The sequence below is a fragment of the Oncorhynchus gorbuscha genome, linkage group LG07 (assembly GCF_021184085.1).
Source record: "Oncorhynchus gorbuscha isolate QuinsamMale2020 ecotype Even-year linkage group LG07, OgorEven_v1.0, whole genome shotgun sequence".
NCBI lineage: Eukaryota > Metazoa > Chordata > Actinopteri > Salmoniformes > Salmonidae > Oncorhynchus > Oncorhynchus gorbuscha.
Window position 1 is genome coordinate 34267248 of NC_060179.1, and position 21438 is coordinate 34288685.

The following is a 21438-nucleotide window of genomic DNA, read 5'->3' on the forward strand; positions in this document are numbered from 1 at the left end:
TGGTTCATGTTTGGCTAAATGTACTTGTGGTAACCAGCCAACACAATACATTTTCTCCTGCATATATTTGAGTAAGATGATGATACACTTTTTGAACCAATCAGTTGAAAATCATGCATTTATGAGTTCTGTGAAATGTATTTTACTTAGTATTGTCAGTAGTTCCCCTGTATAATTTGTCTCATATACTTTCATTAGTATGGTTACCAATGACTGCACTAAAGCAGGTAACTGGAGCCTTTGATCTGGCTTGTTTACCAATTGTTGGAGGTTATGTAAGTGCACAGTGAGTAAAACACCACCTTCACATGCCATGTAACATGACACCAACCAGGTGTGCACGCAAGGGAGGCTTTGTCACGACTCTCCAGTCATAGGAAATGGTTTGTTTTCCTTAGAGGGAGATATATGGGTTAGGCACCAAATGGAAGACAATGGCCTGAAATAGGAAAGGACTCTATGGATTTATAACAAACGCTCATTGTCGATTTCAGTTGCAAAAAGTTTGAAAGCAGTTTTCGTTGCATGTCCTAATGAACACGACCCTGGATTTTCTTGGGATTTTGAGGAGGGATTTACCCTGTTTCACATTGCACGATTACAGAATTGGCTTCTCTCTCTAATTTATCATTGTAACTAATTAAAGTGTTGTGTTTACTAATCTTACATGGAATGGGTAGCATAATGCAACATAAAAGGGTATTCTTTCATTCATTCATTCATCTGCTGAAATATGTTCTCTGGTTTAAATAGATGATGTAAACAGGTTAATAGTGTGTGAGAAAATTAGAAATGTGTGAGTGAGTGTAACGTATGTGTGTGCGTGCCTAAACATATCGTGCAGAGGCAAGTTGCATGCAACCCAAAATAGTTGGTCTGCATTCCAAACACTGTCATTTTTTTCACCCCTTCTGGATTATAGCCAAAATAATAGAAAAACAAAAACAATATGAGATTTGTCCAAATGTAATATCATTTTAAGCTGTGTATAACAGTTTGAGCTGCTTTACAAAAACAACAGGTTCTCCATATTTGAATCTTAATTTCAAACAAAAAGAATCAATTTGTATTCTATTTGTGAAACACCAATAACTTCCTAACTGGAAAATCCACATTATTAATTAACCCCTGCATGTAAACATGTAATCGACATTGTGCATCTGCTCCAGCACTCCATTTGCTTTCACTAGTGCTACTTGGGGCGGCAGGGTAGCCTAGTGGTTAGAGCGTTGGACTAGTAACCGAAAGGTTGCAAGTTCAAATCCCTGAGCTGACAAGGTACAAATCTGTTGCTCTACCCCTGAACAGGCAGTTAACCCACTGTTCCTTGGTTGTCATTGAAAATAAGAATTTGTTCTTAGCTGACTTGCCTAGTAAAATAAATAAATAAACACAGATCTGGTGAATCATTGACTGTATTGCAGTTGTTTAACTATCTTCCCTTTAACCGAGTGGGTTATCAGAAGAGTCAATGACTTTCATATTGTTGAATTCAAACTTTTCCCCCAACAGATTCCCTTTTTTAAAAGAGGAATAGTACAAGCTTATGTACAACGACACAGTCTGCAGGTAAGCTTGGGCTGGCCTACTTGTCATTCACTTTTACTCATTACTTCTGCAATTTTGACCAAGTTTAGAAACCAATTCAGATACATTTTTACATGTATGCTAGTTTTACATTCATGATCCACATCCACATTTTAAATAAATGTGAGATATTATGTTCTTACTTCTGTTATTTACTACTTGAGAGGTCTTTCCCTGCTTATCTTGTGACCCCTTGAAAACTCACCGAGGCCCCACAGGGCTCAGTACTAGGTCTCCTGGTTGAGAATCACTGATATAGAATGCTGTATCATAGATGGGTGGATGCTGTCCCGTCTAGTCAGTTAAGTTACATGTAGTCTCTCTGTGTTGTGTTTGGGCAGATGGGCTCTCCTCAGAGGGTTCTCCCTGGTATTCTGCAGACCTGTCTGTCCTACTCCTTGACCAGCAGGCTGGCTCCAAACTGGAACAAAGTCGGACAGTTCCTTATTGCTGGTTTGTACTAGTACTGTATAAAGGAATATGGAATTAATATAATGGTACTGTTTTAACTTAGTAATATTGTTATGGGCTAGTTATTATGATATACAGTAGTTAGCCTATCACCAGTCTGTTTTTATCTAGGAGAGGAGAGCTTAAACAGCTCATGAGTGACAGAATTTCACATTTACACAGGAACAAACCCCAGAAACGGCCATGCTGTAGAAAGTTGACAGTGGTATCAATAGATGACTAGTAATCTGACAGTTACCATAGCACAGGCCCTAACTGCAGCCCCTTTTGAAAGCCCCTCCCTAATCCCTGGTATTTTCCCTTGCTCTTTTTTTTGGCTCATAATCCAATTAAAGCGTTTGTCATTTACAAAGTAAGAAAAGGGGATAATTAATAAGCTGGGCCTGATAACATTGAATTGTTTCCCTCTTTTGTGAAATGTTGCTTCTAGTTGGAAGTGATTTCGCTAGGTGGTTGCAAAGGTCACTGTTTAATCACAGACCTGTTGAGAAGGCATGTCTATAATCGCAATGACTCTGCAAATATGTTACACCACCCTCCATTACCTTCACCTTGGGCCTATTTGATATGATAGTGTGTATTTGATTCTGAGTTCACACAGGGCGCTACACACACACACATACACACACACACACACACACACACACAGAGACACTCTCACGTCTCACACATGTGCACGCACACACACACAAACACACACAGAGAGAAACGCACAAAATCATCAATAGATGACTAGTACAATTTTCATTTTTTTATTTAACCTTTTATTTAACTAGGCAAGTCAGTTAAGAACAAATGCTTATTTACAATGAATGCCTACATACAGGCCGCTGTCTATTCCCAAATATTTTCTTGCCCTTGACTGAAACGAGAAAAAAGTGAAAATGTACTTGCACTTAACCTGGATTGCCTTTTGTTGCCTTCCAAAATATTCCGCTATTTGAATGGATGGGATCCATGAACAGCCTGTCTGGCGCGTATTTAGATTACGACTATGAGAACAGCTCTGCTTAGACAACTCCAGTAATGTTATCATTAATGCTGCATCATTACTGCCGTTTCCTCTATTGCAGACCCTCCAGCCCCCATAATCTATAAATAAATTAAGATTATTATTTTATGACTCCCACCTCAAGAGCCTGGCCAAGAAGAGAGAAAATGTATCTGAGGTCCTCCAAAACCTTAATGTTTTACATAAAGCGTGTCCATGTCTTATGATAACAGACCGGGGGAAGGCCAGACTGTCCTTCGACTTGGGAGTTTGTTCCGTGCTAAACGCGACCTTCCTTGCCAACTTTATTATTTTATATCTAGTCTTTCATGGCTGCCAGAATGACACACACGTAGACACGCACATATGCATGCGTGCGCACATACACAGACAGACACACACACACACACAAGTCTCACACACGCGTATACACACACACATAGAGAGAAACGCACACAATCATCAATAGATGACTAGTACTAATCCATCTACATTGTACTGCAACAATGTAGTACTCTAGGTCTGATTACTTAACCATGTCTATTGATCTTGTTCACTTTCTAGGGAGGGATTTTCTGGCTGATTCGGGGAAGCTCAACGCCATTGGTAGGTGTTTGAGTGTGAATGTTCAGCTGTTACACTTTCAGTATCCTTTACAACATTGGTTTAGAAGTTATTTGAGCTGTTTAAGCTATTTCTCAAAGCCTTTAACCTTTAGCTCTCGAACCACAGTGGTATACGCAGAGTCATATATAGAGATATAGAGGTCACCATACTATATATGGCTCTGGGTTGAAGGTTTCCTATAGTGGAAAGGCTATAATGAAAATTCTAGTTGCTCTAGCCAAGTGCATTAGGCTTAACTAATTGCTCAGTAAATTACAAATCTTAGTCAATTCAAATAGTTCTCACGATGTATTTTGAAGCTACATTTTTTTTTAAGTGTCTCTGTACTCCAGCATTTTATATTTGAGATCAAATTAGTTCATATGAGGCGACAGCACAGAATGTCACCTATTAATTGAGAGTTGTGAAAATAGAAGATGGCTATAAACGCTCTTATATTCATTGGATACTGCCATGTTAATAAAAAAATCATGAGTGAGAAAGTTACAGAGGCACAAAGATGAAACCCCCGAAAAAATGCTAACTTTTCAGTTTTTCGTCATGGTGAGTGGTTAGCATCTGTTGTTGTAGCCTCTGTAACTTTTATACTCATCATTATTCATGATCCATTCATGAATTATCTGAATTATGGCAACATCAGGATGAATTTAGAAGTGTTCAGAAACATCTCTGCTCATTTACAAAGAAAATTACTCCAGATACCATTCCCCATTCAGTTGCTATTGGAAAGAATACACCCAAAACAAACTGCAAATGCACCCAACAAGTTTGTAGTCACAATCTTGATGTCATTGGGTTCACGCGATATGGGACCAAATACTGCTAGACTACTTATTACACTGAACAAAAATATGAACACAACATGTTAAGTGTTGATCCCAAGTTTCATGAGCTGAAATAAAAGATCCCAGACATTTTACATTCGCATAAAAAGCGTATTTCTCTCAAATTCTGTGCACAGATTTGTTTACATCCCTGTTAGTGAGCATTCCTCTTTTGCCAAGATAATCCATTCGACCTGACAGGTATGGCATATCAAGAAGCTGATTAAAGCATTATCATTACACAGGTGCACCGTGTGCTGGGGGCAATAAAAGCACACTCTATAATGTGTAGTTTAGTCACACAACACATTGCCACAGATGTCTCAAGTTTTGAGGGTGTGTGTAATTAGCATGCTGACTGCAAGAATGTCAACCAGAGCTATTGCTAGAGAATGTTCTGAAACAAAGTTATTCCATGGCCTGCATACTCACCAGACATGTCACATGAGCATGTTTGGGATGCTCTGGATTGACGTGTACGACAGCTTGATCCAGTTACCGGCAATATGCAGCAACTTTGCAGAGCCATTGAAGATGAGTGGGACAACGTGTCGCGCTGCATGAGGCAAATGGTGGTCACACCAGATACTGACAGCTTCTACCCCCAAGCCATAAGACTGCTGAACAATCAATTAAATAGCCACCCGGACTATTTACATTGACACCCCGCCCCCCTTTGTTTTTACACGCTGCTGCTTGCTGTTTATTATCTATGCATAGTCACTTTACCGCTACCTACATGTACTAATTACCTTGACTAACCTGTACCCCCGCACATTGACTCGGTACCGGTTCCCCCTATTTATAGCCTTGTTATTGTTATTTTATTGTGTTACTTTTTATTACATTTTTTTACTTTAGTTTATTTAGTAAATATTTTCATAACTCTATTTCTTGAACTGCATTGTTGGTTAAGGGCTTGAAGGTAAGCATTTCACAGTAAGGGCTACACCTGTTGTATTCGGCGCATGTGACAAATTAAATTTGATTTGATATCCAATTCAAATTGCTGGAGTATAGCTTTACTGTCGAAATACATATGGTGATGACTACAGGACTGTACTGTACATTTAAACTTCCACCTGACATTGATATGGCATGACTAAGTGAAAAATCTACTTGAGTAGAACGATGTTAGGATTCGCCCCTGTACTGTACAGTCCTCACCATATGTATTTGATGGAATTATACTGAATTATATTTTGGGTTATTTAGGCCACTTTAAAATGAAGTGTTACTGGCCTCTAATCCAGCAGAATGACAAGGTTCTATATTTCCTATTTCCTTTGCCAGTGATCGAGCTGAGTGCCAATGAAAGCCAGCTGTGTGTCAGTGTGGAGGCCAACACTGTCCGACTCCCTCCAATCAGGGTGAGCCCAGCAGCCAGTCAAAACAACCTTACATACTCACACAAGCACACACACACACATACACACACACACACACACACGCGCACACACACACACAGCCATCAGTTAAATATTGCAGTAAAAAAAAGCAATTGTCTCACTGCCTGATATTCCATAGAATACTGCTAAAACAGAAGTAGGTTCACTGGAAATTGTTTCCCTCCAACACAATATGTACCATGCATCACACTGCCAGACAGACATTAACAAACTACACACCTTCATCAAGTATTTCTACCTTAACCATTCATCAGGTTGTCATTATAATAATTTGTTCTCATTAGTTATCTCTAGTTGTACTCTGTAACATTTACTTTTTAAGGATTGTATGGTTGACGTTTAGTTGGCAGACTTTGACATCCCTCCCATGGTCCTGAGGAACTTCCATAGCCAGCCAGATGCTGTTATCCAGACCTCCATGTCCAGCAACTGGTGTTACATTCTGCCAAGGTCAGCACTTTGACACGTTTTATTTTCCTTTTAAAGGTAGACTCAGCAATTTCACAGCGGTCACGTGATCACATTTTGGTAGACATTTTTATACACAGCGACTTACAATAGAGAGTGATTATAGAGGGAATATTATAATATCTGAAAATATGCTGTAGCTAGACAGTGCCTCCGGAAAGTATTCAGACCCCTTGATTTTTTTTACATTTTTGTTAGGTTACAGCCTTATTCTAAAATTGATTAAAACAAATTCCCTCATCAATCTACACACAATAACCCATAATGACAAAGCAAAAACATTTTTTATACATTTTTGACAACCTCGAGTCTTCTTGGGTATGAAGCTACAAGCTTGGCACGCCTGTATTTGAGGGGTTTCTCCAATTCTTCTCTGCAGATCCTCTCAAGCTCTGTCAGGTTAGATGGGGAGTGTTGCCGCAGAGCTATTTTCAGGTCTCTCCAGAGATGTTCGATCGTGTTCAAGTCCGGGCTCTGGCTGGGCCACTCAAGGACATTCAGAGACTTGCCCCGAAGCCACTCCTGCGTTGTCTTGTCTGTGTGCTTAGTGTCGTTGTCCTGTTGGAAGGTGAACCTTTGCCCCAGTCTCAGGTCCTGAGCGCTCTGGAGCAGGTTTTCATCAAGGATCTCTCTGTACTTTGCTCCGTTCATCTTTGCCTCAATCCTGACTAGTCTCCCAGGCCCTGCCGTTGAAAAACATCCCCACAGCATGATGCTGCCACCACCATGCTTCACCGTAGGGATGGTGCCAGGTTTCCTCCAGATGTGACGCTTGGCCTTCAGTCCACAGAGTTCAGTCTTGGTTTCATAAGATTAGAGAATCTTGTTTCTCATGGTCTGAGAGTCTTTAGATGCCTCTTGGCAAACTCCATGCGGGCTGTTTTGTGCCTTTTACTGAGGAGTGGCTTCCGTCTGGCCACTCTACTATAAAGGCTTGATTGGTGATTATTGTCTTTCTGGAATGTTCTCCCATCTCCACAGAGGAACTCCAGAGCTCTGTCAGTGACCATCAGGTTCTTGGTCACCTCCCTGACCAAGGCCATTCTCCCCCTATTGCTCAGTTTGGCCGGGCGGCAACTCTAGGAAGAGTCTTGGTGGTTCCAGTTTTCTTCCACTTAAAAATGGTGAAGGCCACTGTGTTCTTGGGGACCTTCAACTATTTGGTTCTTGGAGACCTTCAATGCAGCAGAAATGTTTTGGTACCCTTCCCAAAATCTGTGCCTTGACACAATCCTGTCTCAGAGCTCTATGGACAATTCTTTCGACCTCATGGCTTGGTTCTTGCTCTGACATGCACTGTCAACTGTACAGGGTTGCAAACTAGTCACCTTTCGGCGAAATTCGCTGTTTTGAATCCAAAATAGGTGACCTACGTGATTTGTGTAGATCAAATGGGGGCTTTGGATCACTACGGGCTGTAAGCGAACGAGTGATGCGCATTTGGAGCAATACTGACTGTATCCAAGGCTCAGCCAATCGTTCACATAACAACAGAATGCAGCATGCTACTGAAGAGACAACCAATTTGCAGCATCAGTGCGCGCTCTGGAAAGACAGCAGAGATTGGAAAGGCAGTTTCCAAGTCACAGAAACGCATCCCCTGAACGATGACAAAGAGGTAGGTGAGAAGCCTGACCACGGAGACAGGGGTGAGAAGGTGATGAAGCGTACTTCATGAGCTGTAACTGAAAAACAACTGGCATTTAGAAAGTTTGAGGTGAGGGAGAAAGTGTGGTGGAACAAGAATTGTAAGCATTGTTAAGTATCTTGCTAGCTGGATCGAATTCTGCATTAGCTAGCCAGAGAAATGTTGAGCAACATTAGCCAACTTAACTGATCAAATAGTTGAGTTTTTGTTGCGAAAATTAGCTGGCTAATAACAGCTAGCTAACGTTATAACATCAGATGAGCTAACGTTAGTAACCTAACCAATTGGCTATAGTATTAACATGTATACGACTCCTTGCCGTTCCTCAAGTTATAACGCATTAGTTGCTTACTGAACCCTGGCAATTTGTGTGAAATGTTAACTAGCAAATGAACTATCTACTATCTGTGAACTAATGGTTTCCCTCGACAGTATGTGGTTCATTTTCAAAATGAGTGAATTAGGTGAAAATGAGGCGTTGCTTGTGAAGCAAGTGGATTCAGGGATCAAGTGTAGCTGGAGCTAGGCCTGGCTTATGCTGGATGCCACTACAGAGGTGTTGTGTCTTTGGTATCATTAAAGTGAAGACGGTTATTTTATCAAATGAATTCTCTGTCATTATTATTACGTTATTAAACTAATCATGTAAATGTAATTAACTAGGAAGTCGGGCACCAAGGAAAATCTTCAGATTGCAAAGTTATAATTTTCCTAATATAACTCTTCAGATATTTTAATATCTGATCAATTAGTCTTCTAATGAATTAATTATTCTTTACCTCACGTTAGTCTCATTCCAAACGTCATAAAATGTTGGTTATCTACACGAACCCAGCCTTTACTATGAATCATCCATACCCCGATTGTCTTAATAATTTATTTACTAACTAACTTAATAATCACAGAAATGCATAGACAAACAAACAGTAGATATGGTTACAAGTTATGTGTTTCCTGTCCTCTCTGAGGTCACCAAATGAAACACACTCGTCATACCCGTCCTTTAAGTGTCCGCAGACCATTCCCACCTTCTCACAAGTGGACATTTTGTAACAAATTCCCATTTTGGGGATTTAGGAGTTCGCCATGTGAAATCCTTTGTTCTCTCTATATGTCTCTCTTTCTGCATGGCCAGGGGTAGAGAGTCTCCTCCAGGAATTTATGACCTGAGGTAACAGAACATGGGTGTAGGGGAGAGAGAGAGAGAGAGAAGGATGGGGATGCCGCAATCTATACCCTGAAAGGGCCACGTCATGACAGAGGTGAAAGGAACACCACACACTTTCCCTCTTTCTCACTTTTTCAAAACAGTGGATTAAAAAGGGTATGCCAGGTGTACTCTCTGCCTGAAAGAGATCAGTTATGTCAACAAAGGGTATCTGACACATTGTAGAACAGATGTCCACAGGCAGAAGGTGTACAATGTAATGTGCAATGTAGTCCAAAGATATTGCTTTTATTGTGTTGAACTTGACAGTCACACTGAGTGAGAGGGGATTATTAAATGTTTTACTTTTGCACACATGTAGCCTTGTGCACCTGATCAATGTCTACCATAGTGACCACTATAATAGAGCAAAAATAGAATGCCTATTTGTTTCATTCTATTTCTACTTTAATATGTTTTTTTCCCAAGTACAATATTTAGACGTGTGTGGTCACAAGCGTTCTATTATAAAGGCCGTCATGGCTAACTGCAATATTAGTGTATTGTTTTTTCTCAAGACATGAGTGTCATTTGCAGTAAAGTCTAGGCAACAAATAAGATTGGATCAAATCAAATTGTATTTGTCACATACACATGGATAGCAGATGTTAATGCGAGTGTAGCGAAATGCTTGTGCTTCTAGTTCCGACAATGCAGTGATAACCAACAAGTAATCTAACTAACAATTCCAAAACTACTGTCTTATACACAGTGTAAGGGGATAAAGAATATGTACATAAGGATACATGAATGAGTGATGGTACAGAGCAGCATACAGTAGATGGTATCGAGTACAGTATATACATATGAGATGAGTATGTAGACAAAGTAAACAAAGTGGCATAGTTAAAGTGGCTAGTGATACATGTATTACATAAGGAATAAGGATTGCTTTCTTTAAATGTTTTATTTTACACATAGAGACTGATCATGTAGCTCATATATTCTTTGCTATTTAATTAGTTAAAACCTGCATTTCCCACTAGCAGAGATTTTGTGCATGTTTCAGCCCAACAAAAAAAAGTGTCACCTTTTTGGGCCTTTACCAGTTTGCATCCCTGCAGCTGTTGGGACCGTATATAGACAGGAGTGTGTGGCTCTCCTTTATTTTCAAGTTTTCCACTCCGCTAGCCAGCACCTCGGCTAAATAGGCGTGCGTTTCTTTTTCTTCTAGATCAATCAATTGAATTTACCACAGGTGGACTACAATCAAGTTGTAGAAACATCTCAAGGATGATCAATGGAAACAGGGTGCACCTGAGCTCAATTTTGAGTCTCATAGCAAAGAGTCTGAATACATAGGTAAATAAGGTATTTCTGTTTTGTATTTTTAATACATTTGCAAAAATGTCTAAAAACCTGTTTTCACTTTGTCATTATGGGCTATTGTGTGTAGATTGTTGAGGATTCTTTCATAGGGTTGTAAACATAACAAAATGTGGAAAAAGTCAAGTGGTCTGAATACTTTCCGAAGGCACTGTACATTTTCTTACTTTTTTCATTCTGATCTCCTGTGGGAATCGAACCCACAACCCTAGCGTTCACAACCCTAGATTCTTTCTGTATTCATAATAACAAGTGTTACGGACACACGGGCAGGGTACACAGGTATGTGCACACAGGCAGGAGTTTGAAAACGAAGACACCGTGTAAACCAGTAGATTATGGTGGGAGGAGCTATAGGAGGACAGGCTCATTGTAGTGGCTGGAATGGCATAAATTGAGAAAAATAACATTGCGATGACAGGTTGGATTGAACTGTTGATATGTCATGGAACTTGAATACTTATGTATGAACAGAGAATAACATAAAACGTAAGAACATCAAAATCAGGGTTGGGCTCAATTCCATTTCAATTCAGGAAGTGAACATACATTTTGCAATTTCAATTTACCTCCTGAATTTACTGAATCTTAATTTGAGGTTTAAAAGGGTTTCTGAAGTTTGTAATTTTCACTTTGAAATTTCAGACTTGATTTTCCCTTACGATAAGTATATGAAACCCTATAAACATGTCCATTAATTATAATCAAATAATAATTCATGTTTCCTGTTGCTGCGGGATTATTTTCCTTTCTCAAAACTTTCTCAGATTTGACAAATTAAGATCCAAATTAAGGTCCGACATCTGTACAACCTGTCAATCTTGTATGTCTTCACTGATATGTTATAGGTACACTTGATATAAAGCTTCCATCTGTGTTGTGTGTAGCATGAAAAGGGGTCAGATCGTCAGCATCAGTCACCGGATGCCCACCGAGAGCCCCTTCCAGTGCTACGCTGACATCCAGAATCACTGGAGCAGTTTGGTAGGTCACAGCCTGGTCCCACATCTGTTTGTGCTGTCTTGCCAACTCCTATAATCACTGTCATGACAATGGCCATAGGAATTGTCAAGACAGCACAAACCGATCTGAGACCAGGCTAGGTAAGTTACACTTCACACTAACTACTCTTCATAAGGGCTGCATAAAGCTGCCATGAAAGAGACATCTCATATGTCATAACTACGAGATTTTCCTGACCACGTTACCTGACTAGGAAAAGCTCTGGGCCCTAGTTAAAGGTTATGATTCCAGGTTGGGTCAAGCTCACTTTAGTGAACCATGTGTCACTGTCATTTCAGACTTATTCACTAATAGGTTACCTACTGTAATTGGCTATGCATAACGCCTGCTTGCTAGCTTACCTAAATGATATGTAGTGTCACAACCATGTCAAGTTATTTGGCATCAACTGATTTCTGTTATGTCAACAATAATGCAAACTCACATTGGCATCACACAACACAGACACACACGTGGCCTACTCCAGGGAACTGTTGTTCTAACTACAACCACAGGACCAAACTTGATGGTGGTGAATGACATCCCATTGCTCACATCCTGTCTGTCAACGTCTGTCAGCAACTAAACATGGACTTCGCCCGGCGCAGTGTGTGTGCTTGAGTGTGCCTGTATGCGTGTGAGTGTGTGTGACAATGTGTGTGCGTGTTTTAGTGGACTTGGCCCTTCAGTATGACTCACTAATGTTGGCTGGAAACAAGCCATCAGATTTCACACCCACGCTGCCTAACAGTTTACTCTACCATCATGTTGTTAATTAAGGTCCCTTTGCTCCTAAAATGCCCAATAATAAACATGCATTGCCAAAGCCCTCTCCCCAACATGTGTTGTTAATTAAGTATATTATAGTGCTGTATGACTATTGTATCTCAGCCTTGAACAAGAGCTCTCACTGGCCTGTGTGGTTGGGCCAGTGGATAGAACAAATGGACGGGACAGCTGGCTGATAGTAATGCTCGACACGTTAGTGTTGGTGTTGGTCTGTCGTCACATCTGGGTGAGTGCTTCACATTCAGAGATGGGTCACAAACAAATAATCTTCCTTGCTGTGTCGTCTACTCACCCCCTCTGTTTGACACTGCTAGCTTATACACACACACACACAATACACACTCACACACAGTTAATGTATTTGTCCTTACTGCTTCTTCCTTGTTTATTTTTTATTTTTCAGTATGGCTACCAACTCCCCCAAATTGATGAGGAAGAAGTGATTTATTGCAATGTATACTTCAAACTGGTTGGAGAAAGGCTGTTCACGTATCCTTTTCAGCCTGTGGTATGGATTGGGGACCATCTGAGGCATCTGCCTTTGGCCCACCTGTTGACTGTTATGTTGTTACACTGATTCAAAACGTTTATGTCTACTCATGCAACTGTTATTTTGATAAGGCACAGTTAGTGTTTTCTTGTAACTTGTAACTGCTTGTAACCAGCATTTGTCCCTTGATAGGTTGTAAAATGAAACATTAATCGAAATCTGGAGAGGGAAAATAACAAAACAAACAGTGTAAAATGGTTCACATATGGTGTTCTTCAAGCCAGTGTTCACTCTTTAAGTTCATTCAAATTTGGCAGACATTTCAATTCATCTTAAAGGGGCAATTATATTGTTTACAAGTAAAACAAGCTTATATTTTGGCTTCTGATGGGGTACAACAGTTGAACTAAACTCGTGAGGAATTTCTAAGTTATATTTTTCAAACATCAATGGCTATACATCATTCATTTAAAAATCCAAAAATGGATGTACCAATCCCAGATGGGTCCTTTAAAGTGAGTTCCATCCAGACAGTGAACATATTACGTTTCTTTAAAGGCCCTGTTCAGGCAAACTAGATTTTCCTGTGTTTTAGAAACTCAGCAAAAAAATAAATGTCCCTTTTTCAGAACCCCGTTTTTCAAAGATAATTTGTAAAAATCCAAATAACTTCAAAATCTTCATTGTAAAGGGTTTAAACACTGTTACCCATGCTTGTTCAATGAACAATAAACAATTAATGAACATGCCCATGTGGATCAGTCTTTTAGACACTAACAGCTTACAGACGGTAGGCAATTAAGGTCATAGTTATGAAAACTTAGGACACTAAAGAGGCCTTTCTACTGACTGAAAAACACCAAAACAAAGATGCCCAGGGTCCCTGCTCATCTGTGTGAATGTGCTTTATGCATGCTGCAAGGAGGCATGAGGACTGCAGATGTGGCCAGGCAATAAATTGCAATGTCAGTACTGTGAGACACCTAAGACAGAGCTACAGGAGACAGGACGGACAGCTGATCGTCCTTGCAGTGGCAGACCACGTGTAACAACACCTGCACAGGATCGGTACATCCGAACATCACACCTGCGAGACAGGTACAGGATGGCAACAACCACTGCCCAAGTTCCCCAGGAACGCACCTACCCTCCTTCGGTGCTCAAACTGTCCGCAATAGGCTGAGAGAGGCTGGACTGAGGGCGTGTAGGCCTGTTGTAAGGCAGGTCCTCATTCGACATCACCATGCGACAACGTCACTCATGGGCACAAACCCACCCTCGCCGGACCAGACAGGACTGTCAAAAAGTGCTCTTCACTGACGAGTCGCGGTTTTGTCTCACCAGGGTTGATGGTCGGATTTGCGTTTATCATCGAAGGAATTAGCATTACACCGAGGCCTGTACTCTGTAGCGGGATCAATTTGGAGGTGGAGGGTCCGTCATGGTTTGGGGCGGGGTGTCAGCATCATCGGACTGAGCTTGTTGTCATTGCAGGAAATCTCAACGCTGTGCGTTACAGAGAAGACCTCCACCTCCCTCATGTGGTACCCTTTTTGCAGAGTCATCCTTATATGACCCTCCAGCATGACAATTCCATCAGCCATACGGCTCTTTCTGTCCGTGATTTCCTGCAAGACAGGAATGTCAGTGTTCTGCCATGGCCAGCGAAGAGCCCGGATCTCAATCCCATTGAGCATGTCTAGGACCTGTTGGATCGGAGGGTGAGGGCTAGGGCCATTCCCCCCAGAAATGTCCGGGAACTTGCAGGTGCCTTGGTGGAAGAGTGGGGTAACCTCTCACAGCAAGAACGGCCAAGTCTGGTACAGTCCACGAGGAGGAGATGCACTGCAGTACTTAATGCAGCTGGTGGCTATACCAGATACTGACTGTTACTTTTGATTTTGAACCACCCCCCTCTTTGTTCAGCGACACATTATTCAATTTCTGTTAGTCACATGTCTGTGGAACTTGTTCAGTTTATGTCTCAGTTGTTGAATCTTTTTATGTTCATACAAGTATTTACACATGTTGAGTTTGCTGAAAATTAACAGAGTTGACAGTGAGAGGACGTTTCTTTTTTTGCTGAGTTTACATACTTCCACACTATGAGGTTGAATAATACTGTGAGATTGTGAAAATGTTGATAATGCCTTTTTAGTGGAAGAGCTGTTTGAAAAGACTGCATGATGTTTCAGCCTGGTTAGGTGGGATAAAGTTTTGGCCTGCCTGGTGACATCACCAGTCAACAGTTAATAGACCAATAAGAAAGAGAGTTCCAAACCAGTAACAGCTCATTTGAAGTTTTCCCCTCCCCACTCAGACTACTCCCAGGCAGTCCTAGCAAAAATCTTGCTTGAGAAATTGCTATTTTCTAAGAAGCTGTTTTTGCATACTTTTTGACCATTTTAATTGAAAACACTCACAGTAGGGTACTTAATTGTTATCCAGAAATGATTTGATACTGAGATAAAAAAAAAACAGATGCATTGGACCTTTAACTAGTCTGCTAAGATACCCTCTGAGCTGTATCCGGACTGACCCGGTGCAGCGCTGTCCCAGGGTGGACCTCCAGGGGGCGCTCAGCTCCTTCCTATCCCACCTGAGGGAGAGCCTGCAGACTGTCTGTGGCTTCCCAGCCCGCATGACCAGCAAGCCCTGCTACCACACCACCAGCCTGCTCAGCATTGCCTCAGCACAGGTACAGGGTGCACACAAGTGGTGCGCGGGTCAGCTGTTTGTTCACCCGCACATGCCCGTAATTGCTAATAATCCACAACCGCCCGACTATATGTGATGAAGTGAAAATCTGAGGCCCGCACCCGACCCTAACCCGCTGATATAGAAAATGCTCTATAGGCTACAGTCAAAGACTGCGGAAAGATTTTTGGACAGGGTGCAGGACATTTTGGTAGGCTATTTGTTCGTCAACTAGATCCATGCAGCTTCTCTTCTGTCATTATATGTTGCCCTAGAATACTAAATAAACCCTTGCTCACCAGTATAATGTCTTGAATCGATAGAATGAATGCTTAAATCTAGTTGACCAAGCTTTCATGGAGCAAAGACCTTTAGGGACCGGGAGAAAATGCAGTAACTCCCAAAAAATGACATCAGTTTGACCTGTTGTAAGGAAATCGAAAGCTGTGAAAACAATCCAACATGTTTCTGATAAGATTTCAGGTTGGCTTGGATACATATTTTATGTGGTTGAAATACTAGCAGCTTTTATGATGCTGATAAATATAGTACCTCTACAGATGGTATCTAACTGAGCATTAGCATTCTCTCAAGATGCTGAAAGACATAAATCATATTTCTCCACTCCTGTTCCTGAGTCAAAATGTTGCCTACATTTGGTGTAGGTTATTATTTTACTGCAAGAAGTGCTTAATTTTGCAGGAGTTTATATTAAGGCTATGTGAGAGGTCCAGATTTCACTTTCCATTTAACCCATTTGAACAGCAGGCTACAATTCCCTTGATGTACCATAGGCCTATTTGAAGTCTACTGTCTTGTGACTGTGTATGCACATAACAAAGTGCATTGCTATCATCCTCTTTTAGCACTTCAACCAATCTTTCCCAAACATTACTTTTCTGGCCTTCCCTTCACTTTCACTCCCCTTTCACAGCTTTTCTCTTATCCAATTTGTAAGTCGCTCTGGATAAGAGCGTCTGCTAAATGACTTAAATGTAAATGTAAATGTTATTCAATTAAACTCCGACATTGCCCTTTTTGCCTTCGTGGATTTGGCGATTGGTGTGTAAGCTATTTGGCACAGTTTAAGCTTGTGCACTAATGCCAGATAGCCTAAAACAATGAGAGAGAAAAAACTCTATTAGCCTATAGATCAGGGATGGGTAACAGTGGCTCATGGGTCTCATGGGAACAGTGGCTCATGGGTCTGCAAATATAAATTGCACAAGAGTGATACATTTATGGATTTTGTAAGGTATTGTTTTCTCTCTATTCAACCCACCCGCCCTTTATCTGTTTATCTGTCGCCGGCTGCGATAGACCACTCTCTGCCCTCAGCTGTGCTCTGTACACCATATGTGAACTGATTGCCCCCATCTATCTTCAGAGCTTGTGCTGCTATTTTTTTATTTTATTTTTATTTCACCTTTATTTAACCAGGTAGGCTAGTTGAGAACAAGTTCTCATTTGCAACTGCGACCTGGCCAAGATAAAGCATAGCAGTATGCGCAGACAACACAGAGTTACACATGGAGTAAACAGTTAACAAGTCAATAACACAGTGGGGGAAAAAGGGGAGTCTATATACATTGTGTGCAAAAGGCATGAGGAGGTAGGCGAATAATTACAATTTTGCAGATTAACACTGGAGTGATAAATGATCAGATGGTCATGTACAGGTAGAGATATTGGTGTGCAAAAGAGCAGAAAAGTACATAAATAAAAACAGTATGGGGATGAGGTAGGTAAAAATGGGTGGGCTATTTACCGATAGACTATGTACAGCTGCAGCGATCTGTTAGCTGCTCAGATAGCAGATGTGTGAAGTTGGTGAGGAAGATAAAAGTCTCCAACTTCAGCGATTTTTGCAATTCATTCCAGTCAGAGGCAGCAGAGAACTGGAACGAAAGGCGGCCAAATGAGGTGTTGGCTTTAGGGATGATCAGTGAGATACACCTGCTGGAGCGCGTGCTACGGATGGGTGTTGCCATCGTGACCAGTGAACTGAGATAAGGCGGAGCTTTACCTAGCATGGACTTGTAGATGACCTGGAGCCAGTGGGTCTGGCGACGAATATGTAGCGAGGGCCAGCCGACTAGAGCATACAAGTCGCAGTGGTGGGTGGTATAAGGTGCTTTAGTGACAAAACGGATGGCACTGTGATAAACTGCATCCAGTTTGCTGAGTAGAGTGTTGGAAGCAATTTTGTAGATGACATCGCCGAAGTCGAGGATCGGTAGGATAGTCAGTTTTACTAGGGTAAGTTTGGCGGCGTGAGTGAAGGAGGCTTTGTTGCGGAATAGAAAGCCGACTCTTGATTTGATTTTCGATTGGAGATGTTTGATATGAGTCTGGAAGGAGAGTTTACAGTCTAGCCAGACACCTAGGTACTTATAGAGGCGACCTAAACTGGAACATGCTTCACACCCCAGCCATCCTACAATCTAAGCTTGATGCCCTCAATCTCACACAAATTATCAATGAACCTACCAGGTACCACCCCAAAGCCGTAAACACGGACACCCTCATAGATATCATCCTAACCAACTTACCCTTTAAATACACCTCTGCTGTTTTCAACCAAGATCTCAGCGATCACTGCCTCATTGCCTGCATCCGTAATGGGTCAGCGGTCAAACGACCTCCACTCATCTCTGTCAAACGCTCCCTGAAACACTTCAGCGAGCAGGCCTTTCTAATCAACCTGGCCGGGGTATCCTGTCAGTAGAGGATGCCTGGTTATTTTTTTTTAAATGCCTTCCTCACCATCTTAAATAAACATGAAAAAACCATGAAAATTAGAACCGGGAACAGATATAGCCCTTGGTTCTCTCCAGACCTGACTGCCCTTAGCCAACACAAAAACAACCTATGGCGTTCTGCATTAGCATCGAACAGTCCCCGTGATATCCAACCTTTCAGGGAAGCTAGAAACCAATATACACAGGCAGTTAGAAAAGCCAAGGCTAGCTTTTTCAAGCAGAAATTTGCTTCCTGCAACACAAACTCAAAAAAGTTCTGGGACACTGTAAAGTCCATGGAGAATAAGAACACCTCCCAGCTGCCCACTGCTCTGAGGATAGGAAACACTGTCACCACAGATAAATCCACTATAATTGAGAATTTCAAGAAGCATTTTTGTACGGCTAGCCATGCTTTCCACCTGGCTACCCCTGGCTACCCCTACCCTGGTCAACTGCACCCCCCACAGCAACTTGCCCAAGCCTTCCCCATTTCTCCTTCTCCCAAATCCAGTCAGCTGATGTTCTGAAAGAGCTGCAAAATCTGGACCCCTACAAATCAGCCGGGCTAGACAATCTGGACCCTTTCTTTCTAAAATTATCTGCCAATTTGTTTTGCGACCCCTACCACTAGCCTGTTCAACCTCTCTTTCGTGTCGTCTGAGATTCCCAGAGATTGGAAAGCAGCTGCGGTCATCCCCCTCTTCAAAGGGGGGGACACTCTTGACCCATACTGCTACAGAACTATATCTATCCTACCCTGCCTTTCTAAGGTCTTCAAAAGCCAAGTCAACAAACAAATTACCGATCATTTTGAATCCCACCATACCTTCTCCGCTATGCAATCTTGTTTCAGAGCTGGTCATGGGTGCACCTCAGCCATGCTCAAGGTCCTAAACGATATCTTAACCGCCATCGATAAGAAACAATATTGTGCAGCCGTATTCATTGACCTGGCCAAGGCTTTCGACTCTGTCAATCACCACATCCTCATAGGCAGACTCGATAGCCTTGGTTTCTCAAATGATTGCCTCGCCTGGTTCACCAACTACTTCTCTGATAGAGTTCAGTGTGTCAAATCGGAGGGCCTGTTGTCCGGGCCTCTGGCAGTCTCTATGGGGGTGCCACAGGGTTCAATTCTTGGACCGACTCTCTTCTCTGTATACATCAATGATGTCGCTCTTGCTGCTGGTGAGTCTCTGATCCACCTCTACGCAGACGACACCATTATGTATACTTCTGGCCCTTTGGACACTGTGTTAACAACCCTCCAGACGAGCTTCAATGCCATACAACTCTCCTTCCGTGTCCTCCAATTGCTCTTAAATACAAGTAAAACTAAATGCATGCTCTTCAACCGATCGCTGCCTGCACCTGCGTGCCCGTCCAACATCACTACTCTGGACGTTTCTGACTTGGAATATGTGGACAACTACAAATACCTAGGTGTCTGGTTAGACTGTAAACTCTCCTTCCAGACTCACATCCAACATTTCCAATCCAAAGTCAAATCTAGAATTGGCTTCCTATTTCGCAACAAAGCATCCTTCACTCATGTTGCCAAACATACCCTTGTAAAACTGACCATCCTACCGATCCTCGACTTCGGCGATGTCATTTACAAAATAGCCTCCAATACCCTACTCAATAAATTGGGTGCAGTCTATCACAGTGCCATCCGTTTTGTCACCAAAGCCCCATATAATACCGACCACTGCGACCTGTACACTCTCGTTGGCTGGCCCTCACTTCATACTCGTCTCCAAACCCACTGGCTCCAGGTCATCTACAAGACCCTGCTAGGTAAAGTCCCCCCTTATCTCAGCTCGCTGGTCACCGTAGCAGCACCCACCTGTAGCACGCGCTCCAGCAGGTATAGCTCTCTGGTCACCCCCAAAACCAATTCCCCCTTAGGCCGCCTCTCCTTCCAGTTCTCTGCTGCCAATGACTGGAACGAACTACAAAAATCTCTGAAACTGGAAACACTTGTCTCCCTCACTAGCTTTAAGCATCAGCTGTCAGAGCAGCTCACAGATTACTGCACCTGTACATAGCCCATCTATAATTGACCCCAAACAGCTACCTCTTCCCCTACTGTATTTATTTATTTATTTTGCTTTGCTTTATCTTGGCCAGGTCGCAATAGTAAATGAGAACTTGTTCTCAACTTGCCTACCTGGTTAAATAATGGTAAAATGAGAAAATCTACACTATATTGAATTACCCTAAACCCGTCCACACTCACAGGTACAGGACTACAGACTGTCGTTGATACAACGTGTGTCATTTTGCACACATAGACGCACGTACTGGTACAATATACAATTGGTGCTGCTCATATTTCTCATGTATTTCAAATTACACATGCAATATTTCTACGTTTTAGAAGTTTTACAAAAGAGACACTATTCATGATAAAGATTTTATTTTAATAGTAGATTTTTAACATTTCCCACATTAGTTTTATCTGTACAATTTATCTTCACAAAATAAGATTTACGCCTTACATTTCTCTAGATCCAAATGTATGTTTGACAGTTTTTTAATTCCAAACTGTCAGAAAGGAGGTGTGATGATAAATGTCTGGGTCCTCCCGATAGGATGTGAGAAACGAGCAGAAAGAGAGAGAGAAGGCTCAGGTTCCCTCCTCCATCCACCCACCCTTTCTGGTGATTGATTAGTACAATCTGGGTGAATAATACAAGGCAGAGAAAATCCTTGAATTTTCAATTTGAAACAATGGCAAGCGTTCTGCTAGCAGCTAGGTCATATCCTCTTCCCTGGGTCATATTCATTAGTATTCACCGTAGCAAAAGGTTTTGCAATGAAAACAAACGATTCATAATGGATAACTTCAGGTTAATCCCTCCCTCTTTCAGTCCGTTTTGCGTCTGTTTGGTGCCTAGTGAATACGACCCTGGTTTGTTATTGCCCACAGATGTTGGTGGTGGAAGCTCTCGCTGTCAAAGTGAATAGAGGTTTATTTGTGCTGGACAAATTATGTGGGAGCTTGTTGAAACACCCTAACCACTGGCCACAGACGTCAATGCAATGTATTTTACATGTTGGTTCAATGTAATTTCATTGAAATAACGTGGAAACAATGTTGATTCAACCAGTGTGTGCCAAGTGGGTATTTACAGTGTTTAATTAAGAAGTTA

General features: G+C 41.7%; 1 protein-coding gene across 2 annotated transcripts in view; it reads left to right on the forward strand.

Moving 5' to 3' along the window:
* Positions 1–21438, forward strand: part of LOC124039829 (uncharacterized protein C18orf63-like) — a 37352-nt gene that overhangs the window by 11864 nt on the left and 4050 nt on the right. For both annotated transcript variants that reach the window (XM_046356272.1, XM_046356271.1), the window contains exons 4-11: positions 1513–1569; positions 1929–2040; positions 3614–3655; positions 5794–5870; positions 6253–6359; positions 11446–11542; positions 12753–12838; positions 15351–15537. In XM_046356272.1, coding sequence (XP_046212228.1) covers positions 1513–1569; positions 1929–2040; positions 3614–3655; positions 5794–5870; positions 6253–6359; positions 11446–11542; positions 12753–12838; positions 15351–15537 — 765 coding nt within the window. The remainder of the gene's footprint in view (positions 1–1512; positions 1570–1928; positions 2041–3613; positions 3656–5793; positions 5871–6252; positions 6360–11445; positions 11543–12752; positions 12839–15350; positions 15538–21438) is intronic.